The sequence below is a fragment of the Grus americana genome, assembly GCF_028858705.1.
Source record: "Grus americana isolate bGruAme1 chromosome 10 unlocalized genomic scaffold, bGruAme1.mat SUPER_10_unloc_1, whole genome shotgun sequence".
Lineage (NCBI taxonomy): Eukaryota > Metazoa > Chordata > Aves > Gruiformes > Gruidae > Grus > Grus americana.
The window spans coordinates 1-22,538 of record NW_026561283.1 but is presented as its reverse complement, the minus strand read 5'-3'; the positions used below and the strand labels follow the sequence as shown (position 1 = coordinate 22,538).

Below are 22,538 nucleotides of genomic sequence, written 5' to 3'. Positions count from 1 at the left end.
AAACTGGAAACGTCGAGACCCTGCTACCAGGACAAAGGTGACAGCCCCAAAACGGGTGCCTGCCCTCAAACCTCCCTCAGCGGCCCTCGCACACCACCACTCACATTGGGGCTGCGGGCCCGCCTAGCCTAGCAAGGCCTCAACATAGCACCTCACATCACTATCATCAAAAAAATGCCCAAATCCACCAAACTGGAAACGTCGAGACCCTGCTCCCAGGACAAAGGTGACAGCCCCAAAACGGGTGCCTGCCCTCAAAACTCCCTCAGCGGCCCTCGCACACCACCACTCACATTGGGGCTGCAGGCAGGCCTAGCCGAGCAAGGCCTCAACATAGCACCTCACGTCACTATCATCAAAAATATGCCCAAATCCACCAAAATGGAAACGTCGAGACCCTGCTCCCAGGACAAAGGTGACAGCCCCAAAACGGGTGCCTGCCCTCAAGCCTCCCTCAGCGGCCCTCGCACACCACCACTCACATTGGGGCTGTGGGCTCACCTAGCCGAGCAAGGCCTCAACATAGAGCCTCACGTCACTATCATCAAAAATATGCCCAAATCCACCAAACTGGAAACGTCGAGACCCTGCTCCCAGGACAAAGGTGCCAGCCCCAAAACGGGTGCCTGCCCTCAAACCTCCCTCAGTGGCCCTCGCACACCACCACTCCCATTGGGGCTGCGGGCTCACCTAGCCGAGCAAGGCCTCAACATAGCACCTCACGTCACTATCATCAAAAATTTGCCCAAATCCACCAAACTGGAAACGTCGAGACCCTGCTCCCAGGACAAAGGTGACAGCCCCAAAACGGGTGCCTGCCCTCAAACCTCCCTCAGCGGCCCTCGCACACCACCACTCACATTGGGGCTGCAGGCTCGCCTAGCCGAGCAAGGCCTCAACATAGCACCTCATGTCACTATCATCAAAAAAATGCCCAAATCCACCAAACTGGAAACGTCGAGACCCTGCTCCCAGGACAAAGGTGCCAGCCCCAAAACGGGTGCCTGCCCTCAAACCTCCCTCAGCGGCCCTCGCACACCACCACTCACATTGGGGCTGCGGGCTCGCCTAGCCGAGCAAGGCCTCAACATAGAGCCTCACGTCACTATCATCAAAAAATGCCCAAATCCACCAAACTGGAAACGTCGAGACCCTGCTCCCAGGACAAAGGTGCCAGCCCCAAAACGGGTGCCTGCCCTCAAACCTCCCTCAGCGGCCCTCGCACACCACCACTCACATTGGGGCTGCGGGCTCGCCTAGCCGAGCAAGGCCTCAACATAGCACCTCACGTCACTATCATCAAAAATATGCCCAAATCCACCAAACTGGAAACGTCGAGACCCTGCTCCCAGGACAAAGGTGCCAGCCCCAAAACGGGTGCCTGCCCTCAAACCTCCCTCAGCGGCCCTCGCACACCACCACTCACATTGGGGCTGCGGGCTCGCCTAGACGAGCAAGGCCTCAACATAGCACCTCATGTCACTATCATCAAAAAAATGCCCAAATCCACCAAACTGGAAACGTCGAGACCCTGCTCCCAGGACAAAGGTGCCAGCCCCAAAACGGGTGCCTGCCCTCAAACCTCCCTCAGCGGCCCTCGCACACCACCACTCACATTGGGGCTGCGGGCTCACCTAGCCGAGCAAGGCCTCAACATAGCACCTTATGTCACTATCATCAAAAATGTGCCCAAATCCACCAAACTGGAAACGTCGAGACCCTGCTCCCAGGACAAAGGTGCCAGCCCCAAAACGGGTGCCTGCCCTCAAACCTCCCTCAGCGGCCCTCGCACACCACCACTCACACTGGGGCTGCGGGCTCGCCTAGCCAAGCAAGGCCTCAACATGTCACCTCATGTCACTATCATCAAAAAAATGCCCAAATCCACCAAACTGGAAACGTCGAGACCCTGCTCCCAGCACAAAGGTGCCAGCCCCAAAACGGGTGCCTGCCCTCAAACCTCCCTCAGCGGCCCTCGCACACCACCACTCACATTGGGGCTGCAGGCTTGCCTAGCCGAGCAAGGCCTCAACATGTCACCTCACGTCACTATCATCAAAAATATGCCCAAATCCACCAAACTGGAAACGTCGAGACCCTGCTCCCAGGACAAAGGTGCCAGCCCCAAAACGGGTGCCTGCCCTCAAACCTCCCTCAGCGGCCCTCGCACACCACCACTCACATTGGGGCTGCGGGCTCACCTAGCCGAGCAAGGCCTCAACATGTCACCTTATGTCACTATTGTCAAAAATTTGCCCAAATCCACCAAACTGGAAACGTCGAGACCCTGCTCCCAGGACAAAGGTGCCAGCCCCAAAACGGGTGCCTGCCCTCAAACCTACCTCAGCGGCCCTCGCACACCACCACTCCCATTGGGGCTGCGGGCTCGCCTAGCCGAGCAAGGCCTCAACATAGCACCTCACGTCACAATCATCAAAAATCAGCATTCATGCTCCAAACTGGAAACGTCGAGACCCTGCTCCCAGGACAAAGGTGCCAGCCCCAAAACGGGTGCCTGCCCTTAAACCTCCCTCAGCGGCCCTCGCACACCACCACTCACATTGGGGCTGCAGGCTTGCCTAGCCGAGCAAGGCCTCAACATAGCACCTCACGTCACTATCATCAAAAATCAGCATTCATGCTCCAAACTGGAAACGTCGAGACCCTGCTCCCAGGACAAAGGTGCCAGCCCCAAAACGGGTGCCTGCCCTCAAACCTCCCTCAGTGGCCCTCGCACACCACCACTCCCATTGGGGCTGCGGGCTCACCTAGCCGAGCAAGGCCTCAACATACCACCTCACGTCACTATCATCAAAAATTTGCCCAAATCCACCAAACTGGAAACGTCGAGACCCTGCTCCCAGGACAAAGGTGCCAGCCCCAAAATGGATGCCTGCCCTCAAACCTCCCTCAGCGGCCCTCGCACACCACCACTCACATTGGGGCTGCGGGCTCGCCTAGCCGAGCAAGGCCTCAACATGTCACCTTACGTCACTCTTGTCAAAAAAATGCCCAAATCCACCAAACTGGAAACGTCGAGACCCTGCTCCCAGGACAAAGGTGCCAGCCCCAAAACGGGTGCCTGCCCTCAAACCTCCCTCAGCGGCCCTCGCACACCACCACTCACATTGGGGCTGCGGGCTCGCCTAGACGAGCAAGGCCTCAACATAGCACCTCATGTCACTATCATCAAAAAAATGCCCAAATCCACCAAACTGGAAACGTCGAGACCCTGCTCCCAGGACAAAGGTGCCAGCCCCAAAACGGGTGCCTGCCCTCAAACCTCCCTCAGCGGCCCTCGCACACCACCACTCACATTGGGGCTGCGGGCTCACCTAGCCGAGCAAGGCCTCAACATAGCACCTCATGTCACTCTTGTCAAAAATGTGCCCAAATCCACCAAACTGGAAACGTCGAGACCCTGCTCCCAGGACAAAGGTGCCAGCCCCAAAACGGGTGCCTGCCCTCAAACCTCCCTCAGCGGCCCTCGCACACCACCACTCACATTGGGGCTGCGGGCTCGCCTAGCCGAGCAAGGCCTCAACATAGCACCTCACGTCACTATCATCAAAAATATGCCCAAATCCACCAAACTGGAAACGTCGAGACCCTGCTCCCAGGACAAAGGTGACAGCCCCAAAACGGGTGCCTGCCCTCAAACCTCCCTCAGCGGCCCTCGCACACCACCACTCACACTGGGGCTGCGGGCTCGCCTAGCCGAGCAAGGCCTCAACATAGCACCTCACGTCACTATCATCAAAAATATGCCCAAATCCACCAAACTGGAAACGTCGAGACCCTGCTCCCAGGACAAAGGTGACAGCCCCAAAACGGGTGCCTGCCCTCAAACCTCCCTCAGCGGCCCTCGCACACCACCACTCACATTGGGGCTGCGGGCTGGCCTAGCCGAGCAAGGCCTCAACATAGCACCTCACGTCACAATCATCAAAAATATGCCCAAATCCTCCAAACTGGAAACGTCGAGACCCTGCTCCCAGGACAAAGGTGCCAGCCCCAAAACGGGTGCCTGCCCTCAAGCCTCCCTCAGCGGCCCTCGCACACCACCACTCACATTGGGGCTGTGGGCTCGCCTAGCCGAGCAAGGCCTCAACATAGCACCTCACTTCACTATCATCAAAAATATGCCCAAATCCACCAAACTGGAAACGTCGAGACCCTGCTCCCAGGACAAAGGTGCCAGCCCCAAAACGGGTGCCTGCCCTCAAACCTCCCTCAGTGGCCCTCGCACACCACCACTCACATTGGGGCTGCGGGCTCACCTAGCCGAGCAAGGCCTCAACATACCACCTCACGTCACTATCATCAAAAATTTGCCCAAATCCACCAAACTGGAAACGTCGAGACCCTGCTCCCAGGACAAAGGTGACAGCCCCAAAATGGGTGCCTGCCCTCAAACCTCCCTCAGCGGCCCTCGCACACCACCACTCACATTGGGGCTGCAGGCAGGCCTAGCCGAGCAAGGCCTCAACATAGCACCTCATGTCACAATCGGCAAAAATCAGCGTTCATGCTCCAAAATGGAAACGTCGAGACCCTGCTCCCAGGACAAAGGTGCCAGCCCCAAAACGGGTGCCTGCCCTCAAACCTCCCTCAGCGGCCCTCGCACACCACCACTCACATTGGGGCTGCGGGCTCACCTAGCCGAGCAAGGCCTCAACATAGCACCTCACGTCACTATCATCAAAAATATGCCCAAATCCACCAAACTGGAAACGTCGAGACCCTGCTCCCAGGACAAAGGTGCCAGCCCCAAAACGGGTGCCTGCCCTCAAACCTCCCTCAGTGGCCCTCGCACACCACCACTCCCATTGGGGCTGCGGGCTCACCTAGCCGAGCAAGGCCTCAACATGTCACCTCACGTCACTATCATCAAAAATTTGCCCAAATCCACCAAACTGGAAACGTCGAGACCCTGCTCCCAGGACAAAGGTGACAGCCCCAAAACGGGTGCCTGCCCTCAAACCTCCCTCAGCGGCCCTCGCACACCACCACTCACATTGGGGCTGCAGGCTCGCCTAGCCGAGCAAGGCCTCAACATAGCACCTCATGTCACTATCATCAAAAAAATGCCCAAATCCACCAAACTGGAAACGTCGAGACCCTGCTCCCAGGACAAAGGTGCCAGCCCCAAAACGGGTGCCTGCCCTCAAACCTCCCTCAGCGGCCCTCGCACACCACCACTCACATTGGGGCTGCGGGCTCGCCTAGCCGAGCAAGGCCTCAACATGTCACCTTATGTCACTCTTGTCAAAAATGTGCCCAAATCCACCAAACTGGAAACGTCGAGACCCTGCTCCCAGGACAAAGGTGCCAGCCCCAAAACGGGTGCCTGCCCTCAAACCTCCCTCAGCGGCCCTCGCACACCACCACTCACATTGGGGCTGCGGGCTCGCCTAGCCGAGCAAGGCCTCAACATGTCACCTTATGTCACTATCATCAAAAAAATGCCCAAATCCACCAAACTGGAAACGTCGAGACCCTGCTCCCAGGACAAAGGTGCCAGCCCCAAAACGGGTGCCTGCCCTCAAACCTCCCTCAGCGGCCCTCGCACACCACCACTCACATTGGGGCTGCAGGCTCGCCTAGCCGAGCAAGGCCTCAACATAGCACCTCACGTCACTATCATCAAAAATATGCCCAAATCCACCAAACTGGAAACGTCGAGACCCTGCTCCCAGGACAAAGGTGCCAGCCCCAAAACGGGTGCCTGCCCTCAAACCTCCCTCAGCGGCCCTCGCACACCACCACTCACATTGGGGCTGCGGGCTCACCTAGCCGAGCAAGGCCTCAACATAGCACCTCATGTCACTATCTTCAAAAAAATGCCCAAATCCACCAAACTGGAAACGTCGAGACCCTGCTCCCAGGACAAAGGTGCCAGCCCCAAAACGGGTGCCTGCCCTCAAACCTCCCTCAGCGGCCCTCGCACACCACCACTCACATTGGGGCTGCGGGCTCGCCTAGCCGAGCAAGGCCTCAACATAGCACCTCACGTCACTATCATCAAAAAAATGCCCAAATCCACCAAACTGGAAACGTCGAGACCCTGCTCCCAGGACAAAGGTGCCAGCCCCAAAACGGGTGCCTGCCCTCAAACCTCCCTCAGCGGCCCTCGCACACCACCACTCACATTGGGGCTGCAGGCTCGCCTAGCCGAGCAAGGCCTCAACATAGCACCTCATGTCACTATCATCAAAAAAATGCCCAAATCCACCAAACTGGAAACGTCGAGACCCTGCTCCCAGGACAAAGGTGCCAGCCCCAAAACGGGTGCCTGCCCTCAAACCTCCCTCAGCGGCCCTCGCACACCACCACTCACATTGGGGCTGCGGGCTTGCCTAGCCGAGCAAGGCCTCAACATAGCACCTCACGTCACTATCATCAAAAAATGCCCAAATCCACCAAACTGGAAACGTCGAGACCCTGCTCCCAGGACAAAGGTGCCAGCCCCAAAACGGGTGCCTGCCCTCAAGCCTCCCTCAGCGGCCCTCGCACACCACCACTCACACTGGGGCTGCGGGCTCGCCTAGCCGAGCAAGGCCTCAACATAGCACCTCATGTCACTATCATCAAAAAAATGCCCAAATCCACCAAACTGGAAACGTCGAGACCCTGCTCCCAGGACAAAGGTGACAGCCCCAAAACGGGTGCCTGCCCTTAAACCTCCCTCAGCGGCCCTCGCACACCACCACTCACATTGGGGCTGCGGGCTCGCCTAGCCGAGCAAGGCCTCAACATAGCACCTCACGTCACAATCGGCAAAAATCAGCATTCATGCTCCAAACTGGAAACGTCGAGACCCTGCTCCCAGGACAAAGGTGCCAGCCCCAAAACGGGTGCCTGCCCTCAAACCTCCCTCAGCGGCCCTCGCACACCACCACTCACATTGGGGCTGCGGGCTCGCCTAGCCGAGCAAGGCCTCAACATGTCACCTTATGTCACTCTTGTCAAAAAAATGCCCAAATCCACCAAACTGGAAACGTCGAGACCCTGCTCCCAGGACAAAGGTGCCAGCCCCAAAACGGGTGCCTGCCCTCAAACCTCCCTCAGCGGCCCTCGCACACCACCACTCACATTGGGGCTGCGGGCTCGCCTAGCCGAGCAAGGCCTCAACATAGAGCCTCACGTCACTATCATCAAAAAAATGCCCAAATCCACCAAACTGGAAACGTCGAGACCCTGCTCCCAGGACAAAGGTGCCAGCCCCAAAACGGGTGCCTGCCCTCAAACCTCCCTCAGCGGCCCTCGCACACCACCACTCACATTGGGGCTGCGGGCTCACCTAGCCGAGCAAGGCCTCAACATAGCACCTCACGTCACAATCATCAAAAATCAGCATTCATCCTCCATACTGGAAACGTCGAGACCCTGCTCCCAGGACAAAGGTGCCAGCCCCAAAACGGGTGCCTGCCCTCAAATCTCCCTCAGCGGCCCTCGCACACCACCACTCACATTGGGGCTGCAGGCTCGCCTAGCCGAGCAAGGCCTCAACATACCACCTCATGTCACTATCATCAAAAATATGCCCAAATCCACCAAACTGGAAACGTCGAGACCCTGCTCCCAGGACAAAGGTGCCAGCCCCAAAACGGGTGCCTGCCCTCAAACCTCCCTCAGCGGCCCTCGCACACCACCACTCACATTGGGGCTGCGGGCTCGCCTAGCCGAGCAAGGCCTCAACATAGAGCCTCACGTCACTATCATCAAAAAAATGCCCAAATCCACCAAACTGGAAACGTCGAGACCCTGCTCCCAGGACAAAGGTGCCAGCCCCAAAACGGGTGCCTGCCCTCAAACCTCCCTCAGCGGCCCTCGCACACCACCACTCACATTGGGGCTGCGGGCTCGCCTAGCCAAGCAAGGCCTCAACATAGCACCTCACGTCACAATCGTCAAAAATCAGCATTCATGCTCCAAAATGGAAACGTCGAGAACCTGCTCCCAGGACAAAGGTGCCAGCCCCAAAACGGGTGCCTGCCCTCAAACCTCCCTCAGCGGCCCTCGCACACCACCACTCACATTGGGGCTGCGGGCTCGCCTAGCCGAGCAAGGCCTCAACATAGCACCTCACGTCACAATCGGCAAAAAAATGCCCAAATCCACCAAACTGGAAACGTCGAGACCCTGCTCCCAGGACAAAGGTGCCAGCCCCAAAACGGGTGCCTGCCCTCAAACCTCCCTCAGCGGCCCTCGCACACCACCACTCACATTGGGGCTGCGGGCTCCCCTAGCCGAGCAAGGCCTCAACATAGCACCTCAAGTCACTATCATCAGAAAAATGCCCAAATCCACCAAACTGGAAACGTCGAGACCCTGCTCCCAGGACAAAGGTGACAGCCCCAAAACGGGTGCCTGCCCTCAAACCTCCCTCAGCGGCCCTCGCACACCACCACTCACATTGGGGCTGCGGGCTTGCCTAGCCGAGCAAGGCCTCAACATAGCACCTCATGTCACTATCATCAAAAAAATGCCCAAATCCACCAAACTGGAAACGTCGAGACCCTGCTCCCAGGACAAAGGTGCCAGCCCCAAAACGGGTGCCTGCCCTCAAACCTCCCTCAGCGGCCCTCGCACACCACCACTCACATTGGGGCTGCGGGCTTGCCTAGCCAAGCAAGGCCTCAACATGTCACCTTATATCACTCTTGTCAAAAAAATGCCCAAATCCACCAAACTGGAAACGTCGAGACCCTGCTCCCAGGACAAAGGTGCCAGCCCCAAAACGGGTGCCTGCCCTCAAACCTCCCTCAGCGGCCCTCGCACACCACCACTCACATTGGGGCTGCGGGCTCGCCTAGACGAGCAAGGCCTCAACATAGAGACTCATGTCACTATCATCAAAAATATGCCCAAATCCACCAAACTGGAAACGTCGAGAGCCTGCTCCCAGGACAAAGGTGCCAGCCCCAAAACGGGTGCCTGCCCTCAAACCTCCCTCAGCGGCCCTCGCACACCACCACTCACATTGGGGCTGCGGGCTCACCTAGCCGAGCAAGGCCTCAACATGTCACCTCATGTCACTATCATCAAAAATTTGCCCAAATCCACCAAACTGGTAACGTCGAGACCCTGCTCCCAGGACAAAGGTGACAGCCCCAAAACGGGTGCCTGCCCTTAAACCTCCCTCAGCGGCCCTCGCACACCACCACTCACATTGGGGCTGCGGGCTTGCCTAGACGAGCAAGGCCTCAACATGTCATCTTATGTCACTATCATCAAAAAATGCCCAAATCCACCAAACTGGAAACGTCGAGACCCTGCTCCCAGGACAAAGGTGACAGCCCCAAAACGGGTGCCTGCCCTCAAACCTCCCTCAGTGGCCCTCGCACACCACCACTCACACTGGGGCTGCGGGCTCACCTAGCCGAGCAAGGCCTCAACATGTCACCTTATGTCACTATCATCAAAAAAATGCCCAAATCCACCAAACTGGAAACGTCAAGACCCTGCTCCCAGGACAAAGGTGCCAGCCCCAAAACGGGTGCCTGCCCTCAAACCTCCCTCAGCGGCCCTCGCACACCACCACTCACATTGGGGCTGCGGGCTCCCCTAGCCGAGCAAGGCCTCAACATAGCACCTTATATCACTATCATCAGAAAAATGCCCAAATCCACCAAAATGGAAACGTCGAGACCCTGCTCCCAGGACAAAGGTGCAAGCCCCAAAACGGGTGCCTGCCCTCAAACCTCCCTCAGCGGCCCTCGCACACCACCACTCACATTGGGGCTGCGGGCTTGCCTAGACGAGCAAGGCCTCAACATGTCACCTCATGTCACTCTTGTCAAAAAAATGCCCAAGTCCACCAAACTGGAAACGTCGAGACCCTGCTCCCAGGATAAAGGAGCCAGCCCCAAAACGGGTGCCTGCCCTCAAACCTCCCTCAGCGGCCCTCGCACACCACCACTCACATTGGGGCTGCAGGCTCGCCTAGCCGAGCAAGGCCTCAACATAGAGCCTCACGTCACTATCATCAAAAAAATGCCCAAATCCACCAAACTGGAAACGTCGAGACCCTGCTCCCAGGACAAAGGTGCCAGCCCCAAAACGGGTGCCTGCCCTCAAACCTCCCTCAGCGGCCCTTGCACACCACCACTCACATTGGGGCTGCGGGCTCGCCTAGCCGAGCAAGGCCTCAACATACCACCTCACGTCACTATCATCAAAAATCAGCATTCATGCTCCAAACTGGAAACGTCGAGACCCTGCTCCCAGGACAAAGGTGCCAGCCCCAAAACGGGTGCCTGCCCTCAAACCTACCTCAGCGGCCCTCGCACACCACCACTCACATTGGGGCTGCGGGCTCGCCTAGCCGAGCAAGGCCTCAACATACCACCTCACGTCACAATCGGCAAAAAAATGCCCAAATCCACCAAACTGGAAACGTCGAGACCCTGCTCCCAGGACAAAGGTGCCAGCCCCAAAACGGATGCCTGCCCTCAAACCTCCCTCACCGGCCCTCGCACACCACCACTCACATTGGGGCTGCGGGCTCGCCTAGCCGAGCAAGGCCTCAACATAGCACCTTATGTCACTATCATCAAAAATATGCCCAAATCCACCAAACTGGAAACGTCGAGACCCTGCTCCCAGGACAAAGGTGCCAGCCCCAAAATGGGTGCCTGCCCTCAAACCTCCCTCAGCGGCCCTCGCACACCACCACTCACATTGGGGCTGCGGGCTTGCCTAGCCAAGCAAGGCCTCAACATACCACCTCATGTCACTATCATCAAAAAAATGCCCAAATCCACCAAACTGGAAACGTCGAGACCCTGCTCCCAGGACAAAGGTGACAGCCCCAAAACGGGTGCCTGCCCTCAAACCTCCCTCAGCGGCCCTCGCACACCACCACTCACATTGGGGCTGCGGGCTCGCCTAGCCGATCAAGGCCTCAACATAGCACCTCACGTCACTATCATCAAAAATATGCCCAAATCCACCAAACTGGAAACGTCGAGACCCTGCTCCCAGCACAAAGGTGCCAGCCCCAAAACGGGTGCCTGCCCTTAAACCTCCCTCAGCGGCCCTCGCACACCACCACTCACACTGGGGCTGCGGGCTCGCCTGGCCGAGCAAGGCCTCAACATAGCACCTCACGTCACAATCATCAAAAATCAGCATTCATGCTCCAAACTGGAAACGTCGAGACCCTGCTCCCAGGACAAAGGTGCCAGCCCCAAAACGGGTGCCTGCCCTCAAACCTCCCTCAGCGGCCCTCGCACACCACCACTCACATTGGGGCTGCGGGCTCGCCTAGCCGAGCAAGGCCTCAACATAGCACCTCATGTCACTATCATCAAAAATATGCCCAAATCCACCAAACTGGAAACGTCGAGACCCTGCTCCCAGGACAAAGGTGCCAGCCCCAAAACGGGTGCCTGCCCTCAAACCTCCCTCAGCGGCCCTCGCACACCACCACTCACATTGGGGCTGCGGGCTCGCCTAGCCGAGCAAGGCCTCAGCATAGCACCTCACGTCACCATCATCTGTGGTGGGTTGAGCCTGGGTCCGGGCCAGGTGCCCACCAGAGCCGCTCTCTCTCTCCCCTCATTCACAAGTTCCAGGCCGGACCGCTGGACCCGTGCAGAGGGGAGCCCACGTGACGTGGTTTAGCCCCAGCCGGCAGCTGGGTGCCACGCGCCGCTCACCCACCCCTCCCCCGGCGGGCTGGGGAAGAGAACGGAAAAACAACGGCAAAGCCTCGAGGGTTGGGAGAAGGGCAGTTTACTGGGACAGCAAGGGAGAGGGAAACAATCAACAACAGTACTGATAACAGATATTCACAATGGGTGATAACAAAGAACAATTTACCGATCCGACCGGACGCTCAGCCTGTCCCAGAGCCACACCAAACCCGCCCCTGCCCGACCAGCCCCCTTTTATGGTGAGCATGATGTCACACGGTATGGAATAGCCCCCGGCCAGCTTGGGTCACCTGTCCTGGCTCTTTGTGAAATTAACTCTGTCCTTGCCAGAACCAGGACACCACGCCAGGGCAGGATTGCTGGCAGGACTTGTGACCCCGTGGGGGACCCCACGCTGGAGCAGTTTGCTCCTGAAGGTCTGCACCCCGTGAGAGGGACTCCATGCTGGAGCAGGGGAACGATGAGAGGAGTCCTCCCCCTGAGGATGAAGAGGCAGCAGAAACACCGTGAGATGAACTGACCGTAACCCCCACTCCCCGTCCCCCTGTGCCGCTGAGGGGGGGAAGGTTGAAGCCGGGAGTGAAGTTGAGCCCGGGAAGATGGGAGGGGTGGGGGGAGGTGTTTTAAGAGTTGATTTTATTTTCTCATTGCTCTACTCTGTTTTGCCTAGTAATACATTAGATGAATTCCCTCTCTCAGTTTGGTCTCTTTTGCTCGTGACAACAATTAGTGAGTGATCTCTCCCTGTCCTTATCTCGACCCACAAGCATTTCGTTATGCCTTTTCTCCCCTGTTTGGTGAATGAGGGGAGTGAGAGAGCGGCTCTGGTGGGCACCTGGCCCCCAGCCAGGCTCAACCCACCACAAGGGGAAGCTTCTAGCAGCTTCTCACAGAAGCCACCCCTGTAACCCCCCGCTACCAAAACCTTGCCACGCAAACCCAACACATTGGGGTGGGGGGGAAGCGATTTTTAGGGGCAAACGGTACCGATTTGGGGTCGGCTTGGGATCTTCTGAACCACAGGGTTCAGGACCAGACACCTTTGTTCGGTGCCAGCCCTTTACCAAGGGTTTAGGCGCTGCTCGTCGCCCCTCTTCCTAATTTTTTTTTTTTGGGGGGGTGGGGTGGGGGTGTTTTTCCTTCCCTTTCTCCTATTTTTAGGTTCAGGTGAATCCCAAATACATCGTCCTGGACTCGGACTTCACCAACAACGTGGTGAGGTGCAACATCCATTACACCGGGCGCTACGTCGCCACGACAAACTGCAAGATTTCCCAGTAAGGAGATGTCCCTCTGTCCTTCTGTCCTTCCCTTGGCAAAAAAACCCCAACAAAACAACCCAAAAAAACCCAAACCCCCCAAAACCCACAGAGATGGGGTGGGACGCGAGCGGTTTAATTCCTTTTCTTCTCCGCTTACGCCCGGGTTTTCTGCCCGAGCATCCGACAAAGAGCTGGATGCGGCCAGCGGTGGAGCTGGGGGGGGGGTCGGTGTTTCGCTCCTTTTGGGGTGTTTATATTGAATTTCCTTGTTATTCCAGGGAAGAACGAAGCTGAATTTCAAAAGAAATCCCTGCTCTGCTTTTGACAGAATGGTTTTAAATGTCTTCCTGAGCGCATTGCCCAAATCCTGACTTTTTTTCTTTCTTTTTTTTTTTCTTTTTTTTTTTCTTTCAGATCTTGATGGGAGCGGGGCCGGAGGGACGTCACCTGCCCCAACCCCTGTCCCCCCCTCGAGAAAGTGCCTCAGCTGGCTCCTCTGGCCCACGGGAGACCCCGGAGCCCATCAGCAGCTCCTCCACACCCCCCCCGCCCCCAAAACCCCCACCATTTCTTTACGTTCAAAGGAGGGGAAGCGAGAATGACTCCTTGAAATATTTTTTTATACTTAACTTTTCTTTAACCTTTGGGGGTTTTTTTGATTTCCTAAGGGAAACGGATGCTAAGTTTTAGCCGGAATAAAGGCCGGGGCCCGTAAATGCCGTATAAATGCTGTAAATCACATATTAGCAATAGTAGCCTTTAACCCCTTCGGCATTATTTTTTTTTTTTTGCGGGGGGGGGAGCGGGAGAGGAAAGAAGACAGCCCGGGGTGAAGAAGACACCCCAGATTTGGAGGTGCTGCCCCGGTAGGGATGCTCGACTCCTCGATGCTCCGGGATGCTCCGGTTGTTTTGGGGGCCGAAGGTGCTGGAAATCCCGTCGCCATACGGGGGGGGCTTGCTCCCTCTGTTCGGCCTGTAAAAATAGGAAGGGAGCCCTTGAGATGACTGGAAGTCTTGTTTTATTATTATTTTTACTAATATTATTATTATTGTTATTATTATTGTTATTATTGTTATTTTCACAAGCTTTAAAACCAGAAATCATTAAAACACGTTGCTTTGGAGGGTTCGGTGTTTAATGCCACCGCGACGGGGTGTCCTGGGGGGGGGGGCACCACTGGGATGGGGGGTGACCCCAGGGGATGGGGGGTGACTCGGGGGGATGGGGGGGTGACCCCAGGGGATGGGGGGTGACCCCAGGGAAACCCATGGGCTTTTTTTCCCCGTTGCCCTTTCATCCTGGACGCTGGAGAGCAAAGGGCACAACGCCTGAGGGGGGGAAAGGATGCAACACCCCCCCCACCCCCCCAAAAGACCCCCCAAGTGATGTCTGCTGCCTGCCCTGCCTGGGGGGGGCTGTGGGGCACAGCCACCCTCCTGCCGACACCCTTTGTGCCACGGCCCCCCCGCCAGCTCTTGTGTGTCCCCCCCCTTCCCCCGTGTCCCCCCCGGCCCCGGGCCCAGGCAGGCCCCGCCCCTTTCCCCGCCCCGGTCCCGGCAACCCCCGGGGGGGGGGAACTGCGGGGAGGGGCGGGGCGGGGCGGGGCGGAAGGGGCCGGGCAAGGGAACGGAACGGAAGGGGAGGGAAGCGGGAGAGGCGCTGGGTTCCCCGGGGCAGGAAGCGGCGGCCGGGGGCTCCGGGAAGGGCCCGGGTGAGGGGCGCCTCCGGGTCCCGGCAGCCATGCCCTTGTCTCCCTCCCGGGCACGGAGCCGGGGCCCGGCGGGGCGGCGAAGCGCGGCGAGGGACCGGGAGCGGGAGCGGCAGCACCGAGCCCAGGTGAGGGACGCCGGGGGGTTCCGGGGCTGGGAGGGGGCGGTCTGGCGCCGGGGGCGGCTGCTGGGCGCGGGCCGGGCCCTGCCGGGGAGCCCCAGCCCCGGGGGCCTCGCTGGGGACGGCCCTGCCCGGCCCCGGCCCTCTGCCCGCCGGGGCTGGCCGTGCAGCCCAAGGCCGGCCCTGCATCGGTGTAGCTCCAGCCCAGGGAAATTTCAGCTCCAGCCCTACAGTTTTTATTTGAACTCCAGTTCTGTGGTCTTTGGGTTTGCTCCAGCCCCACAGCAGTGATTTCGGCCCCAGGCCTATGGTCCTTAGCCCAGCTCTGTGTGATTTCAGCCTCAGCCCTTCTGGTCTGTATTTCAGCTCCACTCCCAGCCCGACTGCAGTGATTTCAGCTCCAGCCCTACAGTTTTTATTCCAGCTCCAGGTTCGGTGTTTCAGCTCCAGCCGCAGTCGTTCTTCAGCCCCAGCTCTGTCACATCTCAGCTCCAGCCCACAGCAGTGATTTCAGCTCCAGCCCTGCCATCTTTAGTCCAGCTCTGGGTGATTTCAGCTCAAGCCCTGTGGTTTTTATTTCAGCTCTGAGTGACGTCAGCGCTGGCCCTACAGTTCTTATTTCAGCCCCAGCCCTGAAGGATTTATTTCAGCTCCAGCTCCAGGTTTGGTATTTCAGCTCCAGCCCCACAGCAGTGAGTTCAGCCCAGCCCTACAGTTTTTTTTTCAGCTCTGAGTGATTTCAGCTCTGGCCCTACAGTTTTTATTTCAGCTCCGGGTTCAGTATTTCAGCTGTTAGATTTGAGCTCCACTCCCAGCCCCACAGCAGTGATTGCAGCCCCATCCCTACCATCTTGATTCCAGCTCCAGAGATTTCAGCCCCACAGCTTTTATTCCAGCTCCATTCCCAGCCCTACAGTTTTTATTTCAGCTCTGGCCCTACAGTATTTATTTCAGCTCCAGGTTCGGTGTTTCAGCTCCAGCCGCAGTTGTTCTTCAGCCCCAGCTCTGTCCTGGCTCAGCTCCAGCCCCACAGCAGTGATTTCAGCCCCAGCCCTGCCATCTTTAGTCCAGCTCTGGGTGATTTCAGCTCAGGCCCTGTGGTTTTTATTTCAGCTCTGAGTGATTTCAGCCCCGGCCCTACAGTTTAGATTTCAACTCCAGCTCCAGGTTTGTTATTTCAGCTCCAGCCCCACAGCAGTGATTTCAGCCCTGGCCCTACAGTTTTTATTTCAGCTCTGAGTGATTTCAGCTCTGGCCGTACAGTATTTATTTCAGCTCTGGCCCTGAAGGATTTCTTTCAGCTCCAGCCCCAGGTTCAGTATTTCAGCTGTTAGATTTCAGCTCCGACCCTACAGTTTTTAGTCCAGCTCTGTTAGATTTCAGCCCCAGCTGTACAGTTTTTATTTCAGCTTCAGGTTTGGTATTTCAGCTCCAGCTGCAGTCGTTCTTCAGCCCGAGCCCCACATCAGACATTTCAGCCCCGGCACTACAGTTTTTATTCCAGCTCTGAGTGATTTCAGCTCCAGGTTCGGTGTTTCAGCTCCAGCCGCAGTCGTCCTTCAGCCCCAGCTCTGTCACATCTCAGCTCCAGCCCCACAGCAGTGATTTCAGCTCCAGCCCTGCCATCTTTATTCAAGCTCTGAGATTTCAGCTCTGGCCCTATGCTCTGTATTTCAGCTGCATTCCCAGCCCCACAGCAGTGATTTGAGCCCCAGCCCAAAAGTTTTTATTTCGCCTCCAGTTCTACGGCATTTCAGCCCCACAGCAGTGATTGCAGCCCCAGCCCTACCATCTTTATTCCAGCTCTGAGTGATTTCAGTTCTGATCCTACAGATTTTATTTCAGCTCCAGGTTCGGTGTTTCAGCTCCAGCCGCAGTCGTTCTTCAGCTCCAGCTCTGTCACATCTCAGCCGCAGCCCCACAGCAGTGATTTCAGCTCCAACCCTGCCATCCTGATTTCATCTCCCACCCTACAGTAGCTATTGAACCCCAGGATTTCCACTCCAGGCCTGTGCTGTTTCCCCTCCCACCCACCCACTCTTCATTTCACCCCCCCCAGCCTCACAGACTTTCTTACGGCTCCAGCTCTGCGTTGTTTCAGCTCCAGCCCTGCAGTGTTTAGCTCAGCCTCAGCTCTACATCTTCCTGCTGCCTCCGTGTTCTCACAGCAGCTCTGGGGGCTGTTGATAAGGTAGTAAGTCAATCACTGTCATCACTCAACTATCAAAACTGTCCCACTGTGTCTGTGCCCTGAATAAAGTGTTCCTGTTGTGTGTGTGTCCCCATTTCAGAGGGGAGTTTGGCCTGGTGCATGCTGGCATCCCATGTTTCAGGGGCAAATAAAACCAGACCCCCACCTCTGGTGAGGGTCCCACAGCCCTGCCACCACCCCCCCCCCCAGTGTTTGGGGGCTGGGAGCAGCCACTGGGCCACCTCTTCCCTGTCCCAGAAGCCACCACTTGGGCTGGTTCTGAGCCCCAACCCCCCCCTCACAGCTTGTTTTCAGGCCCAGAAACACAGCACTCTGGGGACTTTTGGAGCAGCTGAACCCCAGGACTGAGCTGGGCTGTTCAGCCCCAACCACAGAACTTCATCCTCCTTTGGGGGGCTGGAAACACCCTTGAGGCTGCTGCTGTGGCCCATGTGTGAAGGGAAAGGGGGGCCACAGCCCAGGGAGTGCTTGGGAACTGCGGGCACCCACCCAGACAGGGAAAGCTTTATTGCACTTTATTCCACTTGATTTTTCAGTTATTGTTATGCATTACACTTCTTGTAATAAACCAACACAATAGCTTTATTAGCAGTACTAGTTACAGTATTGTTTAAAAGCCAAGCGCGCCCCCCTCCCCCCACCCGCGGCAACATCCGCGGGGAGCCGGGCCCGGGAACCCCCACGCAGCCCGGCCGCGCCCCGACCCCCCACCCGACCCCCGCTGGGGCTCGGCACCCGCCCCCTGTAGCGGCCGGCGCCCCTCCTCGCTCGGCGCCGCTCCGGCCGCCGCTGCCCGACACAAGCGGGGAAGAGCCAACAGAACGCGACCTGGCTGTCACGCCGGGCACGGACCCAAGCGGCACCCCCGTCCCAGGGCATCGCCCGCCCGGGCCGCGTCTCCCCGACCACCTCCCGCCCGGCGCCGTCGACCGCAAGGCTCCCGCCCCCGGAACACACCGCGAACCCGCCCGCACAGTGGCTCGGGCCCGGTCAGACGCAGGGGGCCCACGGCCGGACACTACTGCCCGCCGCCCCAGGACTGAGCTGTTCAGCCCCAAACACAGCACTTAGTCCTCGCTTGGGGGGGGCTGGCTGGAAACACCCCCAGGGGCTGCTGCTCCTCTGGCCCATGTGTGAGGGGGAAGGCACCCGCCCAGGGCCCCGGGCAGGGAGTGCTTGGGAACTGGGGGGGGGGGGGGGGGGGCGGCAGGGGGCACCTCCCGCGGGGAGGAACCGGCCCTGGGGCACTGGGGGCAGCACCCACCCACCCTCCCCCGGGGAAAGCTTTATTGCACTGGATTACACTTTATTATCGCACCGTTACGGTTACACAGCGTGCTTACAGGACCATCATAAACCAGCAAGAGTTCTTTATTCTCTGTAGTTGCAGCAGTATTTAAGCCCCAGCCTCCACAGCCCCGCTCCCCACAGCCCCGCTCCCCACAGCCGCAGCCCCCGCAGGAGCCGGGCCCGGTCCAGCCCAGTCGCACCCCGGTCCTGCTCGGCACCCGAACCGGTCGTCGCGTCCCCCCACATGCCCCGGGCAGCGGCCGGCGCCCTTCCCGCCCCTGCGGCACCGGCACCCGCTCGGCGCCGCTCCGGCCTCCGGGGCCGCCGCTGCCCGACACAAGCGGGGAGCAGCCGCCGGCACGGGAACCCGCTCCCACCCACGGCCCGGACCGGCACCCCCGACCCGGGACACGGCCCGCCCGGGCCCGCGTCTGACCGGGTCTCCCCCGCCCGGCACCCCCGGCCCCAGCACACACCGCGGGCCCGCCCGCGCGAACGGAGGCCCCGGCCCGGCCAGACACACGGGAACCGCGGCCGACCACCGCTGCCAGCCACCCCGCTCCCAGCGCCCCCCCGGCCCGGCTCACCGGCGCTCCTCAGCCCGCGGGGCGGCAGCAGCACCACCCCCACGGCCGCTCCCCACGGCCGCCGCCACACACTGACAGCGCCGCCGGCCCGCGCAAGCGCTCTACCCTCTCGGGCCCCGCCCCCACCCCCGACCAGCCCACCCGTGCCCCGCCCATCTCCGCGCCGCCCAATCGCGACCCGTCCTTTCCCTCCGGCCACGCCCCATCCCGTCCATCTCCGCCCAATCGCGGCCCGCCCTTTCCCTCCGGCCACGCCCCATCCCGTCCATCTCCGCACCGCCCAATCGCGGCCCGCCCTTTCACTCCTGCCACGCCCCATCCCGTCCATCTCCGCGCCGCCCAATCGCGGCCCGCCCTTTCACTCCTGCCACGCCCCATCCCGTCCATCTCCGCGCCGCCCAATCGCGGCCCGCCCTTTCCCTCCGGCCACGCCCCATCCCGTCCATCTCCGCGCCGCCCAATCCCGGCCCGCCCTTTCACTCCTGCCACGCCCCTTCCCGTCCATCTCCGCGCCGCCCAATCGCGGCCCGCCCTTTCCCTCCGGCCACGCCCCATCCCGTCCATCTCCGCGCCGCCCAATCGCGGCCCGCCCTTTCACTCCGGCCACGCCCCATCCCGTCCATCTCCGCGCCGCCCAATCGCGGCCCGCCCTTTCACTCCGGCCCCGCTGAACCCGCTCCGGGAGAGCCGACCCGCAAGGAGTCGCGGTTTCCGGGTCCCGCCCCGTTCTCCCTCTCAGCCCCGCTCCCGGAGGGCGCCCGGCCCGGGCAGTCCCGGCGGCAGCTGAGGCCCTTCCCGGCTTTAGGGGCTTGAACGGGAACCGGGGCCGGCCTCGCTGCGGAGCCCCTGCCCGCTCTCCCCGGCACACCGACAGCGGCTGCCGGGGCTACTGCAGCGGGGCCGCGACCCCTCGAGTCTCCCGGCAGCGGCCCCCGCGGCTGCGCGGGGCACAGGCTGGGCTCCGGGTCCCGGCAGCCATGCCCTTGTCTCCCTCCCGGGCACGGAGCCGGGGCCCGGCGGGGCGGCGAAGCGCGCCGAGGGACCGGGAGCGGCAGCACCGAGCCCAGGTGAGGGACGCCGGGGGGTTCCGGGGCTGGGGGGGGGCGGTCTGGCGCCGGGGGAGCCCTGTCTCCCTGCCCGGCCCCGGCCCTCTGCCCGCCGGGGCTGGCCGTGCAGCCCAAGGCTCCCACGCGCTTCATTGCAGCTCCCGCCTGGCCCAGCTCCGCTCAGGGACGCTCCGGCTCGGCACCAGCTCGGCTCCAGCCCCGCGCTCGGCGCTTCGGCCCCGGCTCCGGCCCGGAGGCGTCTGCGCTCCCGGTGCTGGGCGCTGCGGGGAACAGATGCTGCTGCTGCTGCTGCTTCCGACAGCTCCGGCTGAGGGGAACCCGGGCTGCTGCCCTCTCTGGCTCAGGAAAGCTCCGGCTTGTTCCAGCTCCGGCTGATGGACGCTCCAGCCCCGCATGGCTGCAGCTGCAGCTCCAGCCCCGTGTGATTTCGGCTCCCGATGCCGCCCGCTCCAGGTAAGAGACGCTCCGGCCGACGGACGAGCTGTCTCGTTCCCCGTCTCCCCGGCGCCAAGTTCGGTCCTTTGCCGGCCGAGGCGGGAGCCCAGGCTGCTCAGCACGGCGTTACCCAGGGGGTTCAGTCCCTCATTTTTGCCGTAAATATGGTAAATGCGGCTGTGCGGAGCGACGGAATCGCCCCCCTTAAGGGCTGGCTGGGCTCCTCGGTCACCGCCGCTGCTCGGGTCACCGCTCCGTGCGGGGGGTGTGTGTGTCCATCGTCGCTGCTCCAAACCCGCTTCCCGCAGGGGGTTCTGCTGGATTCCGGCCGTGGCTTTGTGCCCGCTGTCACGGAAGGGTCGGTCTTCTCTGGGGTGTCCTCGGCTTGGGTCTGGGGGTCACGTGGGGGGTGGGGGGGCCCAGGGAAAAGCTCCGACCCCCAGGCAGCATTCGTTCTGTCGCAGTTTCCAGCTCGACTTTCGCACGGGCTCAGGGACCCGCCGGCTTGTTGCAGCTCCGGCTCCTCCACGCTCCGGCCGATGGACGTCCCACCTCGTCCCACCCCTGCCCGCTCCGGCCGAGAGAGGCTCCTGCTCCTGACAGCCCCGGGGGCTTTTGTCCAGCTCCGGCCCTGCGTCATTTTGGGCCCAGCCGAGACACCGGACGTTCCCGTTTCTCGCAGCTCCAGCCCTACAGCTCCTCCCAGCTCTGCCCAATGGACGCTCGAGCCCTGCGTGAGCTCCTGCTGCTTCCAGCTCCAGGCGCCGGACGCTCGGCTGGTTCCCCTCCCGCTGAGGGGCCCCCAGCTCGGAGTCAGAGCTGCTCCCCAGCTCTGGGGGCTGGTGACGAGGTCGTAAATCAATCACTGTCATCGCTCAAGTACCACCCCTGTCTGGCCCTTGAATAAAGCCTCGGTGCCCCCATTTTCGCCCAGAGACTATCTCAGACGTTGAGTTCGGCCTGGTGCATGCCAGCGTCCCACGCTTCGGCGGCAAACGCGACCGGACCCCCACCTCCGGTGAGGGTCCCGCAGCCCTGCCCCACCCACCCACCGACTTCCCCCCACCCCCAGAGCTGGCATTTGGGGGCTGGGAAGGGCTGCTCAGGCTCCAGTTCCCAGCCCCTAAAGGCAGCGCTTGGGCTGGTTCTGAGCCCCAACACCCTGCAGGCCACCCCCACCCCCTGCCAGCTTGTTTTCAGGCCCAGAAACGCAGCACTGGGCTCCATTTCCAAGCTCTGAAAACGCAGCACTTAGTCTCTTCTTTGGACTGAGCTGCTGAACCCCAGGACTGAGCTGTTCAGCCCCAAACACAGCACTTAGTCCTCGCTTGGGGGGGGCTGGCTGGAAACACCCCCCGGGGCTGCTGCTCCTCTGGCCCATGTGTGAGGGGGAAGGCACCCGCCCAGGGCCCCGGGCAGGGAGTGCTTGGGAACTGGGGGGGGGGGGGGGCAGGGGGCACCTCCCGCAGGGAGGAACCGGCCCCGGGGCACTGGGGGCAGCACCCACCCACCCCCCCCCCCGGGGAAAGCTTTATTGCACTGGATTACACTTTATTATCGCACCGTTACGGTTACACAGCGTGCTTACAGGACCATCATAAACCAGCAAGAGTTCTTTATTCTCTGTAGTTGCAGCAGTATTTAAGCCCCAGCCTCCACAGCCCCGCTCCCCACAACCGCAGCCCCCGCAGGAGCCGGGCCCGGTCCCCCCGGGCCCGGTCCCCCCCAGCCCGGCCCGGCCCAGCCCAGCCGCACCCCGGTCCTGCTCGGCACCCGAACCGGTCATCGCGTCCCCCCACATGCCCCGGGCAGCGGCCGGCGCCCTTCCCGCCCCTGCGGCACCGGCACCCGCTCGGCGCCGCTCCGGCCTCCGGGGCCGCCGCTGCCCGACACAAGCGGGGAGCAGCCGCCGGCACGGGAACCCACTCCCACCCACGGCCCGGACCGGCACCCCCCGACCCGGGACACGGCCCGCCCGGGCCCGCGTCTGACCGGGTCCCCCCCGCCCGGCACCCCCGGCCCCGGCACACACCGCGGGCCCGCCCGCGCGAACGGAGGCCCCGGCCCGGCCAGACACGCGGGAACCGCGGCCGGGAACCGCGGCCGACCACCGCTGCCAACCACCCCGCTCCCAGCGCCCCCCCAGCCCGGCTCACCGGCGCTCCTAGGCCCACGGGGGAGCGGGAGCG

The 22,538-nt window shown here is 60.9% G+C and overlaps 1 protein-coding gene and 2 long non-coding RNA genes across 6 annotated transcripts; all 3 read left to right on the top strand.

Annotated features, from left to right (window-relative positions):
* Positions 1-11,578: 11,578 nt before the first annotated feature.
* Positions 11,579-13,924, top strand: LOC129200005 (uncharacterized). Of its 2 annotated transcripts, XR_008574795.1 has the most exons (4): positions 11,579-11,902; positions 11,994-12,169; positions 12,825-12,940; positions 13,340-13,924. It is a non-coding gene; the product is annotated as an uncharacterized LOC129200005 (long non-coding RNA). The 2 variants fall into 2 exon arrangements; XR_008574794.1 differs by having other exon boundaries at positions 11,579-12,169; positions 13,340-13,923.
* Positions 13,925-14,546: 622 nt separating this feature from the next.
* LOC129200006 (uncharacterized) lies at positions 14,547-17,561 on the top strand. 3 transcript variants are annotated; one of them, XR_008574798.1, is made up of 4 exons: positions 14,547-14,764; positions 16,860-16,949; positions 17,050-17,120; positions 17,254-17,561. It is a non-coding gene; the product is annotated as an uncharacterized LOC129200006 (long non-coding RNA). The 3 variants fall into 3 exon arrangements; XR_008574797.1 differs by having other exon boundaries at positions 16,844-16,949; XR_008574796.1 differs by having other exon boundaries at positions 16,818-16,949.
* A 943-nt stretch (positions 17,562-18,504) lies between these two features.
* Positions 18,505-21,294, top strand: LOC129200004 (transcription initiation factor TFIID subunit 4-like). The gene is made up of 4 exons (XM_054811262.1): positions 18,505-18,543; positions 19,653-19,914; positions 20,052-20,367; positions 20,864-21,294. Exons 1-4 carry the CDS (start codon positions 18,505-18,507, stop codon positions 21,204-21,206), a joined length of 960 nt encoding a protein of 319 aa, XP_054667237.1. The 3' UTR covers positions 21,207-21,294.
* Positions 21,295-22,538: the final 1,244 nt, after the last annotated feature.

Bases quoted from the DNA above. Each gene is read 5' to 3' on its own strand.
- LOC129200004 (XM_054811262.1), top strand. From the start codon at position 18,505: ATGCCCCGGGCAGCGGCCGGCGCCCTTCCCGCCCCTGCG. The intron at 19,915-20,051 runs GTGAGGGACGCC...GCTTCATTGCAG, and splicing joins AGCGGCAGCACCGAGCCCAG to CTCCCGCCTGGCCCAGCTCC. The intron at 20,368-20,863 runs GTAAGAGACGCT...GGCTTGTTGCAG, and splicing joins CCCGATGCCGCCCGCTCCAG to CTCCGGCTCCTCCACGCTCC.